At 30.0% G+C, this 21,675-nt stretch overlaps 3 protein-coding genes across 3 annotated transcripts; 1 reads left to right on the forward strand and 2 right to left on the reverse strand.

The window, feature by feature from the left end:
• Nucleotides 1–6,751: 6,751 nt before the first annotated feature.
• Nucleotides 6,752–12,634, forward strand: LOC129918928 (probable 28S ribosomal protein S26, mitochondrial). The gene is made up of 3 exons (XM_055999697.1): nt 6,752–7,057; nt 7,114–7,402; nt 12,353–12,634. Exons 1-3 carry the CDS (start codon nt 6,855–6,857, stop codon nt 12,539–12,541), a joined length of 681 nt encoding a protein of 226 aa, XP_055855672.1. The 5' UTR covers nt 6,752–6,854; the 3' UTR covers nt 12,542–12,634.
• A 39-nt stretch (nt 12,635–12,673) lies between these two features.
• On the reverse strand, nt 12,674–17,661 carry LOC129918927 (DNA-directed RNA polymerase III subunit RPC4). Its single transcript, XM_055999696.1, has 6 exons — nt 17,260–17,661; nt 16,829–17,193; nt 16,453–16,548; nt 13,307–13,443; nt 13,157–13,243; nt 12,674–13,095 (listed from the first exon to the last, which is right to left on the reverse strand). Exons 1-6 carry the CDS (start codon nt 17,496–17,498, stop codon nt 12,829–12,831), a joined length of 1,191 nt encoding a protein of 396 aa, XP_055855671.1. The 5' UTR covers nt 17,499–17,661; the 3' UTR covers nt 12,674–12,828.
• Nucleotides 17,662–20,520: 2,859 nt separating this feature from the next.
• Nucleotides 20,521–21,091, reverse strand: LOC129917974 (uncharacterized). The gene is made up of 3 exons (XM_055998243.1): nt 20,979–21,091; nt 20,817–20,912; nt 20,521–20,753 (listed from the first exon to the last, which is right to left on the reverse strand). Exons 1-3 carry the CDS (start codon nt 21,083–21,085, stop codon nt 20,540–20,542), a joined length of 417 nt encoding a protein of 138 aa, XP_055854218.1. The 5' UTR covers nt 21,086–21,091; the 3' UTR covers nt 20,521–20,539.
• Between the last annotated feature and the right edge of the window lie 584 nt (nt 21,092–21,675).

The following is a 21,675-nucleotide window of genomic DNA, read 5'->3' on the forward strand; positions in this document are numbered from 1 at the left end:
CTGTGTAAAAAGTAATATAAACATAATTCGTTGCATTAAGTCATATGAATTCTTTTAGTTATGTTTTATTTTAAAAATATGTACTGTTGTGCTGATGGAGTATAAACAAAAATTAATAATACCTTATTAAAAAAAATTTACATTTTTTTAAAAACCGGGCAAAAGCAAAAATAATTCTTCAATAATAAATAAATTAGATTTATCATTTTTTTAATTGAATTAACACCCACACATAATATGAATTTAAAAAAAAATAATTAATTTAAACATTTAATATAACAATTTTGTCTTCCATAACGTTACGTATATGTTATAATTTTTACCTTGATTCAAATTGCATATTTAAATTTATAATTATATAAAATTATAATTATGGAAGTACAAAATGGAAAAAAAAAAACAAAATATGTAAATATTTCTCAATATTATTGTTTTAACATCACCATTTTTCTTAAAACCGAACTTGAAGTATTTTAATTTCGTTTTTATCAATGAAGACATAGTTATTATTAAATTTAAAAAATTAATTTAAAAACATTTTTAGAAAAACAGCAAACGATTCCGTCCTATGGTGGAGCACGAAGCATCATCCACAATATCTGATATTCGTTGCTGGCACTGTGATTTAATATGAAACGTTTTAATATTATTTTTTTTTTTTTAATAATTTTATTTTATTTCAATTTTATTTTTATTTAAATTTATAACCTCACACCGTTTTTTTATTCGTAAAAATTTAATTTTTCTAAAAACAGGCACAAAATATTTTTTAAAAATATTGTTTGTTGAATTTTATTTTAAAAAATATAAAAAATATTGAAATTTAACCTTAAATAGTTATAAATATTAAAAATAATTAAAATAATATTTAGTTTTACACTTCAATTTAGAGAGTAAGTAAAAAATATATATTTAAAAATATATATTTGTTGATTGATCTTATATATTATTTTTTTTTTTTCTTTAAATTATATGAATTGTATAACAAATTATATCTATTTGTATATGAAATATTTTAGTCTTAGAATAAATGAAATTTATTTAAAAGAAAACGAAAATGATGTTTATTATTTAATTTTGAGAATTTAGCGGGCTGGCGTTGATCACAAAAGTATGTAGGTAATAATTTAGTGGCTCATCCGCAGTGACTTCAGGGGTGTTGTATTGTAATCCTGAAGCGAACTTGTTTTATAGGATAAGTTGAACTTACTAACAGAACTCAGGAAATGAAATATTGCATTAGTCTTTTCTAATGCAAATCAAAGTACGAAATGGGTATAGTAAAAAAAAAAGTTACCATAGCTATTTAATATCTTCAAAGAGTTTTAATACCACTGCCATCTTATGAGTTTAAATAGCACTTCACGTGCTCTTCTGAATAATCTAGCACTAAATTAAATTAATAAATTGCTATGCAAAAGAAAAAAAAAGTCCAGAAATGAAAAAAAAAAAATTATAATACAGTAAAATAAGGAGAAAAAAGGGGTAAATCTCGGAATTAATGTTAGTAGAAATTTTTTTTGCTCAATATCTTCCTTTTGCCATTCTATAACATATCTCAAAAGTCTAGAAAAATCTCATGTCCGCTTGTCGCGATTTCAAGGTCAAATCGCGAAATGGAAATTTTCAAAATTAGCAAAAATAGGCTATGGTATTATATACACATATGATACATGATTTCAAGGTATTTTTTAATGGTGATTCCAAAAAACCTAAAATCAAGACAATCTGACTTCTCTGGAAAAAGTTATACCTGTTTTTCATCTGTCTACTCATATTATTATAACAGTTGCAAACTTACTGCCGAAAAACCCTTAAAAGTTATGGTAGATGAACCAAATTTTGCATGAAGATTTTAGAATCCATTATTATTAAAAATCAAAACAATCCATTACAAAAAATATATATACCTACGAAATAATGGTATTTTTTTATGGAGGGGCAAATTTTAGGATATGCACTAAAGAAGATTCTTGTTCATCTTAGGAATAAGTGCTAATAGGCTAATTTTTTCATTTTAATCTTTGTTTGGATATTCTTTAACTACCCTCAAAAATCTAAAAAAATCTCATGTCCGCAAGTCCTAATTTTCTTGGTTTGAAAATAAGGTGCAGATTTTAAAAAATTGAAAAACTACACTTCAGATATTTGTGTCAGATCAACATGAATAAGATGCATTACTTTTCAGGGATGGTCAGGTTGACTTGTTTGTGAGTTTTGTTGGAATAAGTGTTAAAAAATACCTTTAAATCATGTCGCTTATGTTGGTATACATATAAAAATTTAAACTTTTCTTATTAATTTTTTAAAATCTGCACCTTATTTTCAAACCAAGAAAATTAACACTTGCGGACATGAGATTTTTTTAAATTTTTGAGGGTAGTTAAAGAATATCCAAACAAAGATTAAAATGAAAAAATTAGCCTATTAGCACTTTTTCCTAAGATGAACAAGAATCTTCTTTAGTGCATATCCTAAAATTTGCCGCTCCATCAAAAAATACCATTATTTCGTAGGTATATATATTTTTTGTAATGGATTGTTTTGATTTTTAATGATGATGGATTCTAAAATCTTCATGCAAAATTTGGTTCATCTACCATAACTTTTAAGGGTTTTTCGGAAGTAAGTTTGCAACTGTTATAATAATATGAGTTGACAGATGAAAAACAGGTATAACTTTTTCCAGAGACGTCAGATTGTCTTGATTTTAGATTTTTTGGAATAAGCATTAAAAAATACCTTGAAATCATGTATCATATGTGTATATAATACCATAGCCTATTTTTGCTAATTTTGAAAATCTCTATTTCGCGATTTGACCTTGAAATCGCGACAAGCGGACATGAGATTTTTCTAGACTTTTGAGATATGTTATACAATGGCAAAAGGAAGATATTGAGCAAAAAAAAATTCTACTAACATTCATTCCGAGGTTAAACCCTTATTTGACTGGATTATTACGCATACACCACAGTGACCATTCAAGTTTATACTTTGAAAATTCAAAGTATAATTCAAAGTATAATCAAAATTTGTTGAGTGTTCTTACCTTTTTTTCTTTACAAATTGGCCGTTTTCCATTGAAAACGTTAAACCAATAACTGTAGTATTGAGTTCTGATAAATCTTTGGCGCCGGGTACAAAGTGGTTAAGTCAGAAAAGTTAGTTTTGAGAAAAATGAAATTGAAGTTTCAATTTTTGTTCCCAAATCTGAATATTATTATTTAGAAAAAGTAATGATGCAGAAACATCATTTATAAGATCTTTTTTAAATTCCATATGCTGTTGACCAGAAAATGAACGTTCTTAAAAAAAAAAAAATGTGTTGACTTAACACTACTTTAGAGCCATTTAGTCATTCAAAATAAACTTGATACAAAGGAGTTAAGTCAAGAAAAATCTTTGTTTACATTGATAACAAATTTCAATTTGTAAAAGAAAGTTGGAAATATCAATGTGATTATTTACCTTTGAGAATTCTTTTTGAGCTAATATAATACTGTAGAAAAATGAATTTTCGTTTTCTGTCTTCCTCTTGACTTAACGCCTTAGGACCAATTTTTTTATTTTTAAACTAAAAATTAATGCAAAAACAAAGGATTTAAGTCAACTTACGCCCTTAGTACCACAAAATTTAAAATTTTTTGACTTAAACCTTTTGTACTGAATCATTTCTAAAGGAAGGAGATACACTAGAGCTATGGCGATAGGACCAAACGAAAGAGAAAACAAAAAGTCCAATAAAAATCTGAAAATCGAGTTTTTTTGACTTAACCCCTTTGTACCCCGCAGCAAAGAAATATGGTATTGAAGAAGACAAAAGATATATACATTCAACTGCTAAGTAATGTCGAATTCCTTTCAATTGAAAAATCGAATTTTCGGCGATCTCGAAGCGAATTTTTTCTGAAAATCATGTTCCATAGAAAAAAAATTCGCCTCAAACGAAGCAGAATTCGAATTTTTTTTAATCCCTCTTTTTTGAGAGATTTACACGGATTTGCACACACACTTGGAGCATTTGACATTTCTCAAACGTCAAGCTGAAAGTTTTCTTCGTGTTGTTTGTTTATTTGAGAACACCAACTTCAAATAAAGAGTAAATTTTAATTGAATATCGTATTTTTATTGCGGAAAAATATGAAATAAATAAAAAAAAAACAATGTACGATCAAAATATATTTTTTCCTGGCATATTTCTTGTGAAAAAGTAAAATTTTTGTGACTTTTCTTCTCGCAATTGTCGTCAGAAAATTTTTTCTCTGTAAAACCACAGCATATGACCAAAATAATAACCTTCTACTTCATATTCACTCAGATCTCAATAATAACTGCAATTTCCCTTTGATTCTGATTAAAATAAATCTATATTACCGAAGAAAATAAACAAAATTATTGATCAAAGGAATCTCTGGTTTTATTTTGCAGAAATTGTTTTGGTTTCAGCTTGACGTTCGTGTAAAAATTGTTGTCAAATGACACACATACAATAGCAAAAAGAATTCGGTCTGTTTTCATGTTCCTTTTTAACACCAAAAATTCGATTATTTTGAGGCGATTCAAAAAATTTAAAGGAATTCGACATAACTATAAAAACGGTTTTTCTGAATTCTGTAGGACGTGTAGTATTTTTTATCTAAACGTGACACAGTTCAATTAAAAATTTCTAAAACATTAAAGGTGCTCAAGACCGTAATGATGTTTTTCTTTTACAAAGGTAAATGCCTTTTTGATATTTTTAGTAAATTTTCACTCTGATAGGTACAAACGTTGAAAAAGAAGTATAAATTCAAAAAATTACTTTAGTTGCATCTAACGAACATTGATTAAATGTCTATTTTGTAAGCGTTTTTCAAAAGCGTATTTCAAAAAAGGTTTTGTAATGAATTTTACCTTAATCCCTTGTTCTCTATTTCCACGGCATGACATTATTATCTTAGCTCAAAAGGTTAGGATTAGGCTATGTTTATTTTTATACCATCAAGCGAATGTATTAATTTTTTTATTAAATGTTACTTTTATTTGCACTCATGTACCCAAGTAGATTAAATTGTTATATATTATTAAATAAATAAAAATTTTGTAATACTTAATAGTAATAATAAAATACAAGTAGTGGCTAAATCTTCGTAAACCACGATCCTTTTTTAATTTAACAAAATCGGGTTATTTAAAAAAAAAAATTTAAATCGGTTTTGCCGGGTTGAGTTTCATAGGAATTACACAAAAATATCTAACAGTAATCTTTACAAGAAGCTTCTCTGGATCAGCCTTATTCACCACATTTTTCTTGCATCATATGACCGTTTTGTCAACCTTAGAACGGTTGAATGCTTGACCGGTATTCTCAAAGCTCAGAAATTTAAAGTACCTAGGTACTTGTATATGGTATGAGAGTATGATGAATAATGTGGTAAATAAATAATCTAATGAACGCTCTTAGAGTGCCTGCATAATACAATCCTAGCAACCAGCAATTCTCACGAGTCACAAAACCTTTGTGATCTATAGCGAAGCAACTAACAAGAAATTGAACTTTTTTCGTTATCACGAAAAATACTTCCTCACGATATCAAGTTCACTTTTGACCTTATGTGAGTATTCAATTAGATTTTCCAGACTAGGGCTACCATCTCAAAAAAAAAAAAATCCGAAAACTCAACTCCTTACTCCTAAAACATGAGTGCTTGGAGAATAACCATATCCTCTGAAAAAGGCATTTTATCATGTGAAGGCAAAACTTATTCAAAACACAATTAACACGTGACCAAGGTACATAGATACATTCTTCCTAATCAAAACCTAATAGGTGCTGCTGATCGAAAAGGTCAAACAAATTTAGCATAACGTAAGGATGAACATTAATCGATTCTTATTGGAGATAATCTTAACCATACCATTAATCTGACAAAACTAACAGTTTTGTTAAAGTTTCTAATTACCTTCGATTAAGCTTCTAATGCACCTTATGACTACATTTTATTGAAATGTGTATAACATTCTAGTTTTTTGCCAGGTACAATAATAGCACCTCGGTAGAACCTCATTCCCGAATAACAAATTTGCTTCTATAAAGCTTTATAGGTGGATATGTGACTCCTGTAAAGCTTTATAGAAAAGATATTGTTTGTTGGGTTGGTTACGATATCGCCTCTGCGCAAAGCTAACCCTACTAACAATTTTGCTTCTATAATGCTTTACAGAAGCAACAATTGTATCTGTAAAGCTTTATAGAACCAAAATTGTTTGTCGGGAAAGGCTCCTTGTATGACTTTAAAGAAGCTGAAATGTTTTATTTGGTACAGATCTGTTTTTTTTCCAGTTACTTGTAAGTAAAGTTACATTTCAAATCCTTAGTTATCCTGTTTGTAAAGGAATTAGAATCCAGTAGTATTGCTAGTTCGAATTCTAATTTACCTTACAAATTGGTTTTATTTCAAATTTTGACAATATTCGCGACACCACAGGTTTAGTCTACAAACAATAAAAATTTTAAGATGCATTAAGGAAATTGGGCTTAAAATCCAGCTGAGGATATGTTTTTGACATTTTATTTATATGTGTTGCATACAAAAATTACCTCGAACGGAAATTAACGGAAAGATTATACTGCCCTCTATTAATCAATCATAATAAACATACCTCAGTATCCGCTGTGCATGATTCACACGTCCGCTGTACTGAATTTCAACTTTTGACATATCTCAAATTCACCACCATCCATCTGTCATTTCTGTCACTTCAAAATTAACCTAAAAAAGAAAAAAAAATTGAAGTGAAAAAGATTCCTCTTCCAGAGCCGACCGAATTTCCATAAAAAAACCAAAACAAATCAATTTTATATAAAAATCATGTTTCGCTCCGCTTTGACGGTGCTTTCACAAACAAGTGAAACTAAAATAACAAATTGTTCAATTGGTTTGGAATTCGTTCGATGGCGTCGCAAGCCTCGTTGGTTGCCAGTTGCCAAAAGCAAAGTATTTCGTATCCCAGAAAAGAAACCACAAACCGAAGATGAAAAACTTGAATTACTTCGATTGCATAATCATTACAAGTAAGTTTCAATTAGAATTAAAGAATCTTCCAACAGATGACAATTATTCAATTTAGAACTCAAATGAGATCAATGCGAATGTATTTACGTGAAGAATCCCAACGCATTAGAGAGACTTCAACAGCCGATCATTTGGTTGAGACACCAGAGCAGGAGGAACAAGAATTCCAACGTTGTGTGGATTTGAATAAAGAGTGGAATGCTAAAATCGCTGGAGAACGTAATGCTCGTTTGGCGAAGGAATACGCCGAGAGAAGAGAATTTATCAAAGAGAGGTTAGAATTGGCTAAGGAACGCGAAGAAGATCGACTTCAACGCATCGAGGAGATTGTCAGGAAAGAAAAGGTAATTCTTTTAAACAAATGTTAGTGGAGTAATTAAAGCTATAAAAATGGCAATATTAGGGAATCCGGCCGAACAGCTCTGATTTTGATTATCTATTTTTTTTTTTTCAAAAATCGTTAGTTAAAAATACTTTAACCTCTATAGTAAAGTGTGTTAAAGTGCTCAACTATAGAATTTTCAAATTTAATAGCTTTTAAAAGTTGCATTGCTTTTTCATTTTTATTAAAATAGCGAGCTAGCTCAAAATATAGTAAGATATTTGAATTTTTAAGAGATTTTTCAAATACCTATGTTGTTTTTAATTGCACCGTTTCCCACAGTGGGTACCCTACTAAACAAAGTGTTGACAAAAATAAAATGCTTTCATTATTTTAAACAAAATGCACATAAAACTCCAAAATATTTGAAAAAATAGGTTTTTAATAGTTTTTATGCATTTTTTGGAAAATGAGGGGTGGAATCGCATAAGGTGATTGGTGATAGTCACATTTGCGATCATAAAATGTGATCACAAAATATTTTTCGGCTGTGTAAGGCATGCATGTCAAACTTGCGGCCCACAACGAGTAACTTTGCGGCCCTCGACATTTTTGATAATTTTGAGCTTAACCCTCTGTCGGCACACGGGTGCGAATTTGGCAGCACAAAAATAAAAAGTGGCCACAAAAAAGTGTCTTTATGAGGGTGAAAAATCATTTTTTTGGAATTGTGAATACAATATTCGAATTTCTCGGAAAATTCTACATCAATTTCATATATGATTCTTTATAAAAGAGTGAGACCAAAAAAAGTTCTAGCGACATGAAAAAGTATAAACCAAATCTGCAAAAAAGAGGTGTGCCTACAGAGGGTTAAAGCCTGGTACACATATCCGAGCCAAATTTTAGGTCCCATAGAAATTATCAATATGATGCTAAGATAAGTTTTATCTCGGCTTAATTTTTTCGACACTTTGTATCGGATCTAAAGTGTATTTTATTATGAGTTTGTTTTGAACAATAATTAAAATTCCAAATATGCTAAAATATATCTCGATTTGCGTACCAGGCTTAAGGTTATAATTTATATTTTCTGTTCAACGCACATTCACCTCTTTTTTAATGAACAAATAAATGTGGAATGTACTCGAAAACAAAATTATAAATTTACCTATAAGATCTCGTGAATTAGGAAGCGAATGTTCTGATTTAACCCAACGAACGGTAGGTTAAATCATGAATGCCCTAGGATGGCATTCTTTGTTTTTTTTTTTTTTTTCATAAAAATAGAATAATTGTCGAATGATATGGAAATAAAGGTATTCGAGTTTTAGTGTGACTCCGAAGTAAGTTCCAAATTTCTATGAAGTGGATATGACCGAATTTCAAAATTCTTTTTCAGTCAGATTTGGGACAATTTAAAACCACCATTTAAAATCGCTTGCGAATTTCACACAACCTTCTGATGCAAGCAAAAATTTTTTAATTATTAAGAGAAATAAGATCCAGCCTAACTTACACCTTGGTCTGGTGAAAAAATTACAAGTAAAGAAGAGATTGTAGGTATCAGGAAGTAAACATTAATGTTACAATTCTTATTATTTTTATAGATACATCTGTTTTATAAAAATTCTAGTTTTACTTTTTTGCGGCCCATAAAAATTAAGATCTCGCTGTTTTGGCCCCCTAGAAACCATTGAGTTTGACATGAATGGTGTAAGGTGATCAGCAAAAATGTTTGATAAATTGGCATGCAAAGAATTGGCACACATCTGTCAAATTTTCATTCATAAATTTTTTTTTTATTTTGGTCTCCGTTTGTTTTGCTTCTGTTTTATTAAACAAAATAACTAAAAGTAATTAATTTACTACAATAGTGTCGTCACTTGAATCAATCTGTACGTACGGGGTGCTTTATTTGCATCTATAAGAAGTGTCCTCCAAAGAGAAAAACATTTAACTGTAAAAATGTTTGATGGTTAATACCTTTTTGAAAAGGATGTTTAATATAGAATAGAACCTCATCAAACATTTTTACATTTAGGCTATATCTAAAAAAATGGCCTTATAAGTCAACATATAACTATTTCAAATGAGAAAAAACTTTAACCCTCTTGGGGCGCCATCTAGCGTCAAAATAAAAATCTAAAAAAATTAGGGGATTTTTTTTTTTATTATTTAGAAACAGTTTTTCCACTTCGGAACTTGATTCCCAAAAAAACCTAAATAACGAACGCCCTAATGTACGTAAATGTAATGTCAATTAAAATTGAGTAAATTGAATTAAGTGTTTTTGAAAAATTGATCTTCAAACTCAGAATTTTGAAAAAAGAAATTATTAAAAAAAATTTAACATGTCTATTTAAATAAAATTTCGTAATAAAATATTATATTTTTTTTTCGAATTTTTGTTGGACTCCAAAGGTGTTTCCATAGGCACCGTTGCCAAAACAATAGGATGAATTGACCATTTCGAGAGGATTTATTTTTTAGACAGTGCCTCCTTCAGTAAAAACTTTAAGGAAGGAACAATAGAAGCTTTAACACCTTAGGAAAAAAGAAAATTTAGAAGAGAAGCTTTGAATTCAGCCATATCCACGAGCAAAATTAAAGAAAAAGCTGGGATAATGGAAAGAACATCAACTTTTCGGCAGATTATTTTGAGTACCGAACATCCTTAATTAAAATAAAACTTAAAAATAGCCACTAAAAAACTCTGTTTGAAAAGAATAGCGGTTGGAGATCGCACCTCTTCACATAACGTATGAAACAAGTTATTGAAGTTTTCTAAACTGACCAAATGTGTTATTTTTTTTTAAGGAAAAAAAGCTTAATTTGAATTGTTCTCATGGGTAATCCCACTACTTTCACGATTTTAACAAGGAGGACAAGTTTTTGACACTCCACCATTCAATACAACTGGTGTAAGGGTTTTGGGAGCCATTTAATACTACATTCGATTTGGTTTTCGTTTCAAACCGCTATTCTTTTCAAACAGAGTTTTTTAGTGGCTATTTTTAAGTTTTATTTTAATTAAGGATGTTCGGTACTCAAAATAATTTGCCGAAAAGTTGATGTTCTTTCCATTATCCCAGCTTTTTCTTTAATTTTGCTCGTGGATATGGCTGAATTCGAAGCTTCTCTTCTAAATTTTCTTTTTTCCTAAGGTGTTAAAGCTTCTATTGTTCCTCCCTTGAAGTTTTTACTGAAGGAGGCACTGTCTAAAAAATAAATCCTCTCGAAATGGTCAATTCATCCTATTGTTTTGGCAACGGTGCCTATGGAAACACCTTTGGAGTCCAACGCGTCATTTTTCCCTTTTTCTTTCGCGCTCAGAACTTTTTTGTACAGATTTTGAATGAAACTCACTAAAAAAATACTCCTTGATGCTTAATCTTCCAAATTTAATCAAATCAGTGCAATAGATCTCGCCAAACTAACTAATTTAAGGTGTGCGTCTAATCTTGTGAGCCAAAAAAAGTGCCCTTTTTTCTTACATCAGAGACAAGAAGGAGTAAAAAGTACCGTTAACTTCCACTCACCCACTATTTCTTTTTGCTTTTCTATTAAGAACTAAATAACCATTCTAACGAATACAATTTTTTTGGTTATTCTTGTACACACCTACAAAAAACTGAAATTTAAGTAAAAGAAAATTGGTGCGTCTAACCATGTGAACCGCACTGTACATATATTACCTTTCCTCTTCGGAATTCAGCTAACAATATTTATGATCAAAAATTTTTTTTAAAATTCATACTTTATTTCGAAAAAGTTTAAAAAAAACTCATTAAAATTTTTTCAATAAAACTTTTTTTTCAACATTCTTAGTTTGAGGAACATTTTTCAAAAGCTCGTTACATTTAGTGGATTCAAATTTAATAGATATGAATGATCTTCTAACTTTTTAAAAATGTGTTTTTAAATATTGAAGGTGTTGTGTTCAAAATATTCTTTTTTCTGTTTGAAATTCAGTTTGTGAAAAAATTACTTATCGCTTAAGGGCTAATAACACCTTGTAAACCACGAAATCGAGCGTCATTTTCATCAGCGTGTAAAACAAAGAAGAAATATTATTTTCTTTTGGTGTTTGCTTAGTTTAATTAAGTATATAAATAGGTAACAAATAAGCTAATGTTAAATTTTTTAATGATGTGAAATTTTTTAAATTACGGTGTAGTTCAGGGTGATAGTAAAATCCTGTGCTCTCATCGGGCGACCAACTAACTCCTACAGTTTTTAACCGATTGGGCTGAAATTTTGTGTGGAGCTTTAAAATACTATTCTCTAGTGAAGTACGTAGGAATTTTTTGAAATATTAAAATTTAACGATTTTATGGTCTTTTTTTCAACGAATTTTGTTTTTGGAATGAAATAATTTTTTCAAACTAATGCCATTTCTTTAAAAATTGATATTTCAAAAAAATTCTACGTACTTCACTAGAGAATAGCATTTTTAAGCTCCACACAAAATTTCAGCCCAATCGGTTAAAAACTGTAGGAGTTAGTTGGTCGCCCGATGAGAGCACAGGATTTTACTATCACCCTGAACTACACCGTAATTTAAAAAATTTCACATCATTAAAAAATTTAACATTAGCTTATTCTGTTACCTATTTATATACTTAATTAAACTAAGCAAACACCAAAAGAAAATAATATTTCTTCTTTGTTTTATACGCTGATGAAAATGACGCTCGATTTCGTGGTTTACAAGGTGTTATTACCCCTTAAATGTCCTTAAATTATTTAGAGAATCTTTAAGTCTCATTTAATTTTAAGAAAATTAAGCAAACAAATTGGTTTTGTTTTTTAATATTAACCTATAGAGGTCAAAGTATTTTTAATTACCGACGTTTGAATGAAAAGATTATCTAAATCGAAGCTGTTCGGTCGGGTTCCCTAATAATTTGCTTTAGTTACTCCACTATGTTCCAATTGAAATAAATCTTAACTGCTGTCAATATTTCAGGAAGCTGCAAAGAACTTCATCACTCGTGAGAATATTGATGCGGCAATAGAAACAGCTTTGGCCAATCCATTGGACTACAACTTCTCCATCGATCTTCGTGGCAATTTGTACCATGGTCGTACCACTGTCCCAGGTGGCTCACCCGATCAGAAGCAACCCGAGCCGGAGCTCCTCGCTGCAGCTAATTGAGACACGACAACTCTCCAAAAAGTCATTTGTTCATTTCGTTTATAGAAAAAAAAAAATAAAAATTTATAGCTTAGATCAACAGTTAACAAATAATATTTTCTTGTATTATTTTCATGTTTTTTTGTGTACAAAATTTCCCTTCTTTTTCTTCCTCCGATACAAACAACAAAAAAAGAGGTTTTTGTTTCTTTCTTTTTTTATAATTCCCGGCGTGTGTTTGGTGTTTTTTAAGAGCTACACAGTTTTTTTTGCTTTAAATCTAGAATAATTTGTTTTTGTTTTTTCTATTATTTTAGAAGATACTCCCAATCAGGAGTGGCAGTCAATTTGGCTTGTATTGGTCCCAAGTTAATCATATTTCCACTTCGTTCTTCTCGATTTGTGCTTATTGACATTAAATCTTGTAGGAATCCAGTTTCAATGCCCATTGTAACATCGAATTGAGCCTCGCCAAGGACTAGCTTCAGTTTACCCGATTTGTAGCGAACTAATTTACCTATTTGACCCTCCACCATTTCTTTGAGAGGGTTTTTCTTTTGTACAGGTTCTGTGGGCTATAAAGAAGAGATTTTATTGTCAATCGTAGGATTTTGTAATTCTGTTGATTTAACTTACTGGAGGTGGTTGTTGTTCTTTACTAGTACTTGGTGGTGGGTTCTCTGGACTATCATCAGGATCTTCACATGGTAACGTATCTGGTAACTAATGAGGAAAGAGATTTATTCATAAATACAAGAAAGCAAGTGGTTTGGAAATGTTTATTACCTGCATCATAAATATTTGCGGTTGAGTATTATTGAGAAGATCATCCACAGTCAATGGGTATCTTGGTGTGTTGGTTTGGGTTCGATTGACATGCAGAGCTTGAAGTTTTTGCAATATGGCATCAGGCTTTTCTTTTTCTATTAAAAAAAGGAAAAAAAAACAATTTATGCTTAGCAAAAAATGTGTACTATTTTTTTTTTTTTTTTTTTGGAAAATGAACTAAATAAAATGAAGCTGTAAAAAACGAATTTAAAGGCGGTTTAAATGAATAACGTAAGTATATTTGGTTATAGTTTATATTATTGCTTACATTAATATTTATGGTATAAAAACAAATACGAAACTAGAACAATGTTTTTTTTCTCTATTCTATTAATTTAATTTTCAATACATAATTTATTTAAAAACAAAATTAATAATATTCTTTCAGTCGGCAAAAATAATACAACTTCTACGTGCAGACACTATAATGTAACAAAAGTATAGTTCGTATCTACACTTTTTTAGATGAAAAGTAGAATTTTACTTTAAACTTTGGTTAACTATTACAAAATAATGAGTTGCATAACTCAAAGTTTGTTAATCTCGCTTGTAAATACGACTTTTACGGTCGAAAAATGTATCCTTTAAAATTTCAAATTTAAAACTCAAGATTTTTTATTTTAACTCGTTATAAAATATATTTCCAATGGAAATAGGTTTTGCAAAACATAAATTAATACTCCAAATGCAAATCAGTTTTCTTAATCTTCTAATAAAACACTCAGAAATTGTAAATGGGTTGTAACACATTGTTCTGGCATCGGTTTTTTGGAGTCCATGTCCATGACGTTCGCTCACCAACATTCTTAAACTAAACTGAAGGGAGTTGCAACTTTCTAAAAAAATATTTTTCACTTTTCTCTGGATCTGTAAAATATTCTCACTCAAATTTGGCTTATTTTTCAATAATTCTGTTTGACGAGCAAAAACGGTCTGAAAAAGCATCAAAGTATCTTGAGTATATCTTTGCTAAAATTCTTTTTATTCTTTTTCATCATAGAATCCAATCGCTTTTATTTAAAGTAAAACGTATGTTTCTTTTCAAGTGACGCGCAGTGTCATGCAATTAAAATAATAAACAAAGTAATAAAAATTATTTTTAATTTTTTTAATATAATTTACTAATTTTAATAAAACCATGAATATGGGTGCATTTTACGTTTTTGTTTATAGTTTAGTTTTTTTGATAACTCAGAATTTATGCTGTAAACAACAACAAATAATTTCTTTTATTTGAAAATAAGTAAGTATAAAATTTTAAAAAAAATTGTCTTTTGTTTGTCCTTTTTTTTATAGTGCAAATTTTTACTGAACGAAGTACCTACTGAGTTACATAACACAAAAATCACATACATTTTTTTCATGAGAATATTTTCTCCATACGTTAGAGCGTTATTTTTGAGAAGTAATGCCTGATTCACAATTCTTGCGCGACGACGAGACAAAAGCGTTGCGAGAGTAAAATTAATACCTAGTTTTCGATGTTTGGCCAAATAATTTCCTTCTTTTTACACACATTCTTCTATTTCCTGTCAAAAAAAGACAATTACCCAAACAAATCTTAACATTACCAAATGGCTTACGATTTAAATGACCAATTAAAAATCTCGTCTCGTAGTTCCGCAATATTGTAAATCGGCATCAGGTTTAAGTTTTTGAACTAAGTTTTTACTTAAATTCAGTGTCGATAATTTGGACAATACCAAATCATAAAAAAAAAATATAAAGGGTTTGTAGATTGTGTTATGCACACAACTTGACTTTCTGGAAAACGCCACAAAAAGAAATACAAGGTAGTTTAACATGCCAAGGAATTCCGGTACCTACGAATAAATTTATAGCTATATGAAGTCTGACATCGAGTTTTAAAGTCTGGCATGAGACACATGGCTTGAAGGGAATCAAAACAAAATTGTTTTTTTTTTCTTCTTAATAAACAAAAGTCTCCAAAAAAGTTTTTTTCTAGGTTTTACCTTTTCGTAAAATTATGCATTATTAATGCACTTTATATAGACGTCATTTTAATCAATACTGGGTTTGTCTCCATATATTTTTGGGCATTCTTCCATGGAATCATTTAATTGGATCCAAAAAGCTGGGATTTCAAATAATACATAGGTAATTTGATCTTTAAAAGAAAATACGTCCAAGTTGTGCATTTTATTATTCTTGTAACAAACACAAGTGTGGCAGATGGCACCACATTTTTAAGATCACATTTTGGCCTTATCTACACTACAATATTAGAAAATACGTTCGATTGGGTTTAACTAATTCATTACTTTTAATTTCTGCTGAAATTTTAACAAAAAAAATCAATCGAATAAAATTTAAGTCAAATAATTATCCATAGGTTTCTAAATACCAAATTTTTTTTACAATTAGAGCCCCCGCATACTTCAAACTTTCTTTCGGCCGATAGTTTAGTCAGGATGGGCTCCTAGTGTGCGCACAATCAGCCGACTAAATAGTCGATTAGGTAGGAAATATTTTAGTTTGTAGGTAATTTTGTAGCGTAAACTGTCGCATAAGGATTTATGTAGAACTTAAATGCTTAAGTCGGCCGATAGAAAGTTTGTTGTAGTGTGCGGAGGCTCCAAAGTATGAGGGAAAACTCATACTTTCATTTAGATTTCCCTCATTTCATCAGTTATGTTCTTTAGAGAGGCAGTTTTTTGTACTGAATTCAGATTTTGTAAATTCTGAAAATTAATCTCACTCCAATTAACTCAAGAATCGGTTTTTCAGTAAAGCCCAACAAACTCATATCAGTGAGTCAACATTAAACTAAGCCTTAGATACTTTAAAAGCTTAAATTGATAACGATGATTATTTGAAATAATCTGTATTCGTTGCACTTGGGATGAGCAATAACTTTGTACATGATTGCGCTTATTTTCGATAAAAGAATTTGCAGATTTATATCTACTGTTGTATCACTCATCTACCAACCATTTGCAACCAAAGAATTTTACCAACTTTTAAAGCAAACAAATCAATCAAATAATTGCGTTATGAAAATGAAGGCGAAGCAATTGTATATATTATAGACGTTCCACGAACATTAAACAAACCTTTCTCCCACCAGAACCGAAAACTCTTACCTTCAACAACTTCCATCTTCACTTCTTCACCATCAACCGTAGCTGTTACTATCTCTTTTTTCTCAACTTTATCAACTTTAAAATCTTTCCATTTGGCTGTCAAAAAGTACAAATATCTTAGACATTAGCCAAAAATTCTTTTCAAATCAAACAAATCTCAAAAATCAATCTCTGTTGCACTCAAAAATTACAACTTTTGCCAAACCAAAACTAATAAAGACACTATTTAAATCTCTACAGCATTGGAATGTTTAAAAAAGTGCTTCTTTATGATTATAAATAATCTACTCTCTTGTGCATGATTAAATAAGACATTGGCACATGGGGTAGATGAAAATTGAACAATATTAAAGTTTAGTTTGTGTTGAAAACTTACCTTCACTTAATTTAATTGGAATCCAATCTGGGTCAGACTTTTTGTCAACAAAATCATCCTCATCCGAATCACCAAGAAGCTCCCGAATGTGTTCTTGTTCAGCTTTGACGTCAATCTTAAAGCCACCCTCTCTTTTGATGAGTGTCGGCTTCCTCATCGCCGAAGGAGCATCATCCGAACGACTATAACCGCTGGAAATCTGTTTTCTCATACTCAACGCTCCAGCGCCTTCTGAGAAAACACCAGCCGTTTGAATTAAGTTGCTGGCGCCTCGTCCAGCACCTCGGCCACGACCTCGTTCGGTCTTGCCGCGGTCTGAACGGCCCCTGCCACGAGCCGATGTGTCTTTCGAGGTTTTAACATTTCTACAAACAAAATAACAACAACAAAAACAATCGTAGTAATGAAAATAAGAATTTTCCAAAACTTACGCATTTTTATTGCGGGTAACATTGAGATTTGGAGTAAAGACTTTTTTATTGACGCCGCCAGTTCCTCCTCTCCCAACACCGCGACCAGCGCCACCCAGAGTCAAATCTCTGGGCATTGAAAACGATGAGAGCCGGAAGGTCGCAGCGTCAGCAGCAGCAGCCGCATTGCCATTAAGTGTCATTGGTTCCTTTTTGATCGCAATTGGCTTGAAATTAGTTTTGGCATTTTCAGCGGACATAACGTTAAATAGTAGCAGAGTGTTGTGTGATGTTGTTGTTAATTTTAACAAATTTTTGTTAATATTTTTTTAAACAAAAAATTCACTTGTTTTTCATATGAAATTAGCAACAAATCGTTCTTTTGGTGTGTTTAATCTTGAATGAGGTTTTTGACAGACAGTTGTCAAAAGTGACGTTTTTTGTTGCGAAAGTTTTCTTGCACAGGAGCTTTGCATGTGATAAGAAATTTTTCGGAACAGATTAAGATATACAGTGAGTTGATAGATGGCGCTGTATGTATTGTCGTTATTTATTTGAAAAATGATTCTTATAGTGGAGTAACTAAAAGCAATTAGGGAACTCGACGGAACAGCTCCGATTTTAATGATTTTTTGTCTCAAACGTCAATAATCAGAATTAAAATGTTTCCATATTGTTTTTTTTTTTTTTTAAATAAAATTAAATTTTTTTCAACAAAACCTTTTTTTTTTGCTTAAATTTCATAAATTTAATGATTCTCTAATGGCGTTTTCGATTGGCAGTCCGGAAGCGTCCGGAATCATTCTGAAAAAATTTTATTCACACAAAACTGTCAGTTTTGTACGAATAAAACGCTTTCAGAATGATTCCGGACGCTTCCGGACTGCCAATCGAAAACGCCATAAGTAATTTAAGGAAAACAAAAATGTGGGACTAAAAGACAATCTTCAATCGTTAAAGCGATAAATGCAATTTTCTCACAAACTGCATTTCAAACAAAAAACAAATATTTTGAACACAAGGGCAGCACCTACAATCAGTGGCGTATTGAGGGGGGGGCTCAGGGGGCTCAAGCCCCCCCCAAGCCTTCCAGATCATGTTATTTTTTACATAATTTCATTGTAATGTATATGCTTCACTGAAACTTGTTCGTAAATCTTATAGATTTAGAGGCAGCTCACATGCTCGAGCCCCCTCCAAGTTCTGAAACGGCTATTTGTGTTTGTTTGAGTAAGAGCCTTAGCTGTAGCTGGGGGTTGGGTGGTTTTTTTCGGATTTAAGTCCAATTCGAAATTCTTCAGATCACTTTTTAATATAATACGTACGTCGAATATCATCACCGTGTAATTTTGCAAAAGTTCTTATGCAATCTCGATAAACACTTTTTTCAAAAATTATATACTTCTCAAAGCTATTGGAAATAGAAATATTTGATATCTCAAAATCTTAGTGGTCAACATATGTAACTAATGGTTTCTTTCAGCAAATGCCAGTTTGGACTTCGAATTCGGATTATAAAAGCAACATATTACGAAAAAATATATATTTCGAATTAAACATCTAAAATAATTTAATGGAAAATTAGTTTCTAGGCTTTCACTTTCTGCATTTTTCACTCATTTAGATTTTCTGATCGAATTCAATTCACATTATTTCTGTTTGTAAATTTGGTGCCTTTTTTAATGAATCTATAATTTTTAGACAAAATATTATCATAACTTATTTGTGTCTCCTTATTTTTTCTCTTGAATTCTTCTTTTTTTTTCATTAAAATTGCCGATAAAATTGCATCCAGCAGTAATAATTTAACTTCAGAAACAAAATTAAAAAGGATGATCCTTCAGCTATGACAGTTCGAAGCAATTTCGAAGTTTTTGAAATTGATCCAAATGAAGAATATGATATTTTATTTCACGTGAAATCTAAAAGTGATTTCAATTCACTTTCGGTCGAATTGCGGAACAAGAACTTTAAAAACAGGAGACAGCAGTACGAAGCTGTCGACGTCGAGAGCAGTTAAATGCTACTATGCCACTTTCAGTATCGCAGCACAGCGCTTCACTCTCGATCAAAGGTGAATAAAATAGAGAGAAAAATTTTTCGTACCCCTCTAAAAAATGTTTGAAAAATTTTCTAGCCCCCTCCAAATTTTTTTCTGGATACGCCACTGCCTACAATATTTACATACACGTTTTTAAAAAGCCAGAATCTCATTTCTATATGTACAATTTAAATCCACTAATAAATTTAATCAATAGTTTTTGAAAGAATGGTCCAAAACGTTATGAAAAAATTTTAAATGACTTTTTTTTAAATTTTTACGTAGTAAAATATGAATTTATTAAAAAAATTTGTTGGCCATAAATATTATCAGTTGAACTCCGAAGAGGAAAAAGTAGGGTCAAAAAAAAAAATAAAAATTACTTCAATTTCATCGGATTTTTTTGGATAAAAACTGAATTTTTGCATTCAAATAGTTGATTTTCTCAAAGCCTTTGGCAAATAAGAACTTTAAATTTTTGCTATTTAACTTTCAATATTATGGGGTATTGAATGAATAAGAAATATCTTAACATTTAGACATTGAATTAAAAAAAAAAAAAAAAAAAAAACAAAAAACTGTTTTTCAAAAACTTCTATTAAAAAATTTTTTCGAAAGTGAAATTATTAATTTTTTTCATAAACTGTAATACATTTTGACATTTCCTTTAATTTTTAAAAATAAATCGATATTTAATTACGAAAAATGTTTCAAAAGAATTTTAAAGTAGGTACAAGTGATCTCAAAACGACATTTTAAAATTTGTTCAATATTTTTTTTTTCAAAATTCTGATTTTAAGGATCAGTTTTTCAAAAACACTTCATTCAATTCACCTATTCCTAATTTTGCTTTTTAAAAATGTATACATATTTAGATATTGTAGGTGTTGCCGTTGTATTCAAACAATTTATTTGTGAAGTCATTTTTTGAGAAAATTGCGTATCTCTTAAATTATCGAAGACTGTCCCTCACTCCCATATATTTTTTTCCTTTAATTTCCTAGAAAATTTTTTGGCATCAATTAATTTATGAAATTTCAGCAAAATTTTTGAAAATTTTTTTTCACAAAAATCTTCAATGAAATTTAAGAAATGAATATGGCAATAGTTTCAGTTTTTAACCAATAGAGGTTAAAGTATTTTTAATTACTGACGTACGAAAAAAAGATCATCAAAATCGGAGATGTTCGGCCGGGTCACTCCCTAATATGGACATTTTTTAGCATTAGTTACACCACTATTATTTATATTTTATCATGTTTATTGACTGCATTTATCAGTAAATAGTAATTTTACATCATTATTACATTTTTTAAACTCGAAATAATTTGGAAAAATATTCTCTTTCAACATTGTTTTGTAAATTTGTGTTCGTTGTTTCTTATAATTCAAATCTTCTTGAATTGCATTTTGTTTGATTTTCCATTTGTGATTAATCGGTTTTATTTTCTTATCGAAAAAGAAGCCAAGGGCACTATACAAAATTTATATTATTTGAATTAAATTTAAAAAAAAATTAAAAGAACAAAAAATATACCAATTAAGTTGATCTCCTAGAGTTGTTTCGTTATAATTGATTTTTGTCATAAAATCAAGAGGGTCGGATGAAATGCTTTCTATTTTGTTAATAACTCTTTAAAAATTGTTTGAATGATAAAATGGACTATTTAGAGCTTATATAGGCAAAATTTTAGTTTACCTTGATGTAAAAATATGATTCAAAACATCAGAATTTAATTTAAGCCTTTGGCATAACACTGGTTGAAAATTAGTTAGATCTTTTTCAATTTGTGATGAGACTGGCATTGAAAATTGTTCATTGATTGGTAGAATTGATTCCAAAAAAACTGTTTGTGTTGGAGAATTATAGAAATATTTGTTGTCCTTATGCATTGAAATTAAATGTTCATATTTTTCTATTGGTAAAAATTCTATTCCTTAAAAAGTTAAAAGAAAAAAATATTTTGGAAAGTTTTGAGAAATAGCTATATATTTTTTTTAAAGTTTTTAACACTTTTGTTCTAAAACTTACCAAATGTATTCGGTTTAGCCAAAAAATATAATGTGTCTACGTAAGGTAAAAGTTCGCCACCGCCATCAATTTCTTTAAGTTTCATTTCTCCTGTTGCATTTATGACTAGAAAAGCTTTTTCGTTTGTCAATGTTAAGATGTCAGTAGTTGCAGTTGCATCGGGAAATAAGTTCAGGTTCAATTTAATTTGCCTCAAAGAAAAATTCAAACCAAAATTATGTATAATTATCATTTTTTGTCTAACAAAGGTTTATAAAAAAGTAAGGACGTTATAAAAAAACACGTTTTATTTAAACAGAGTTTAATTTATTCAGTGTTGGTGTCGGTGAAATCTTAGCAATTTCAGAAATCTTATCATCAGAAT

The sequence above is a fragment of the Episyrphus balteatus genome, chromosome 4 (genome assembly GCF_945859705.1).
Source record: "Episyrphus balteatus chromosome 4, idEpiBalt1.1, whole genome shotgun sequence".
In the NCBI taxonomy this organism is placed as follows: Eukaryota; Metazoa; Arthropoda; class Insecta; order Diptera; family Syrphidae; genus Episyrphus; species Episyrphus balteatus.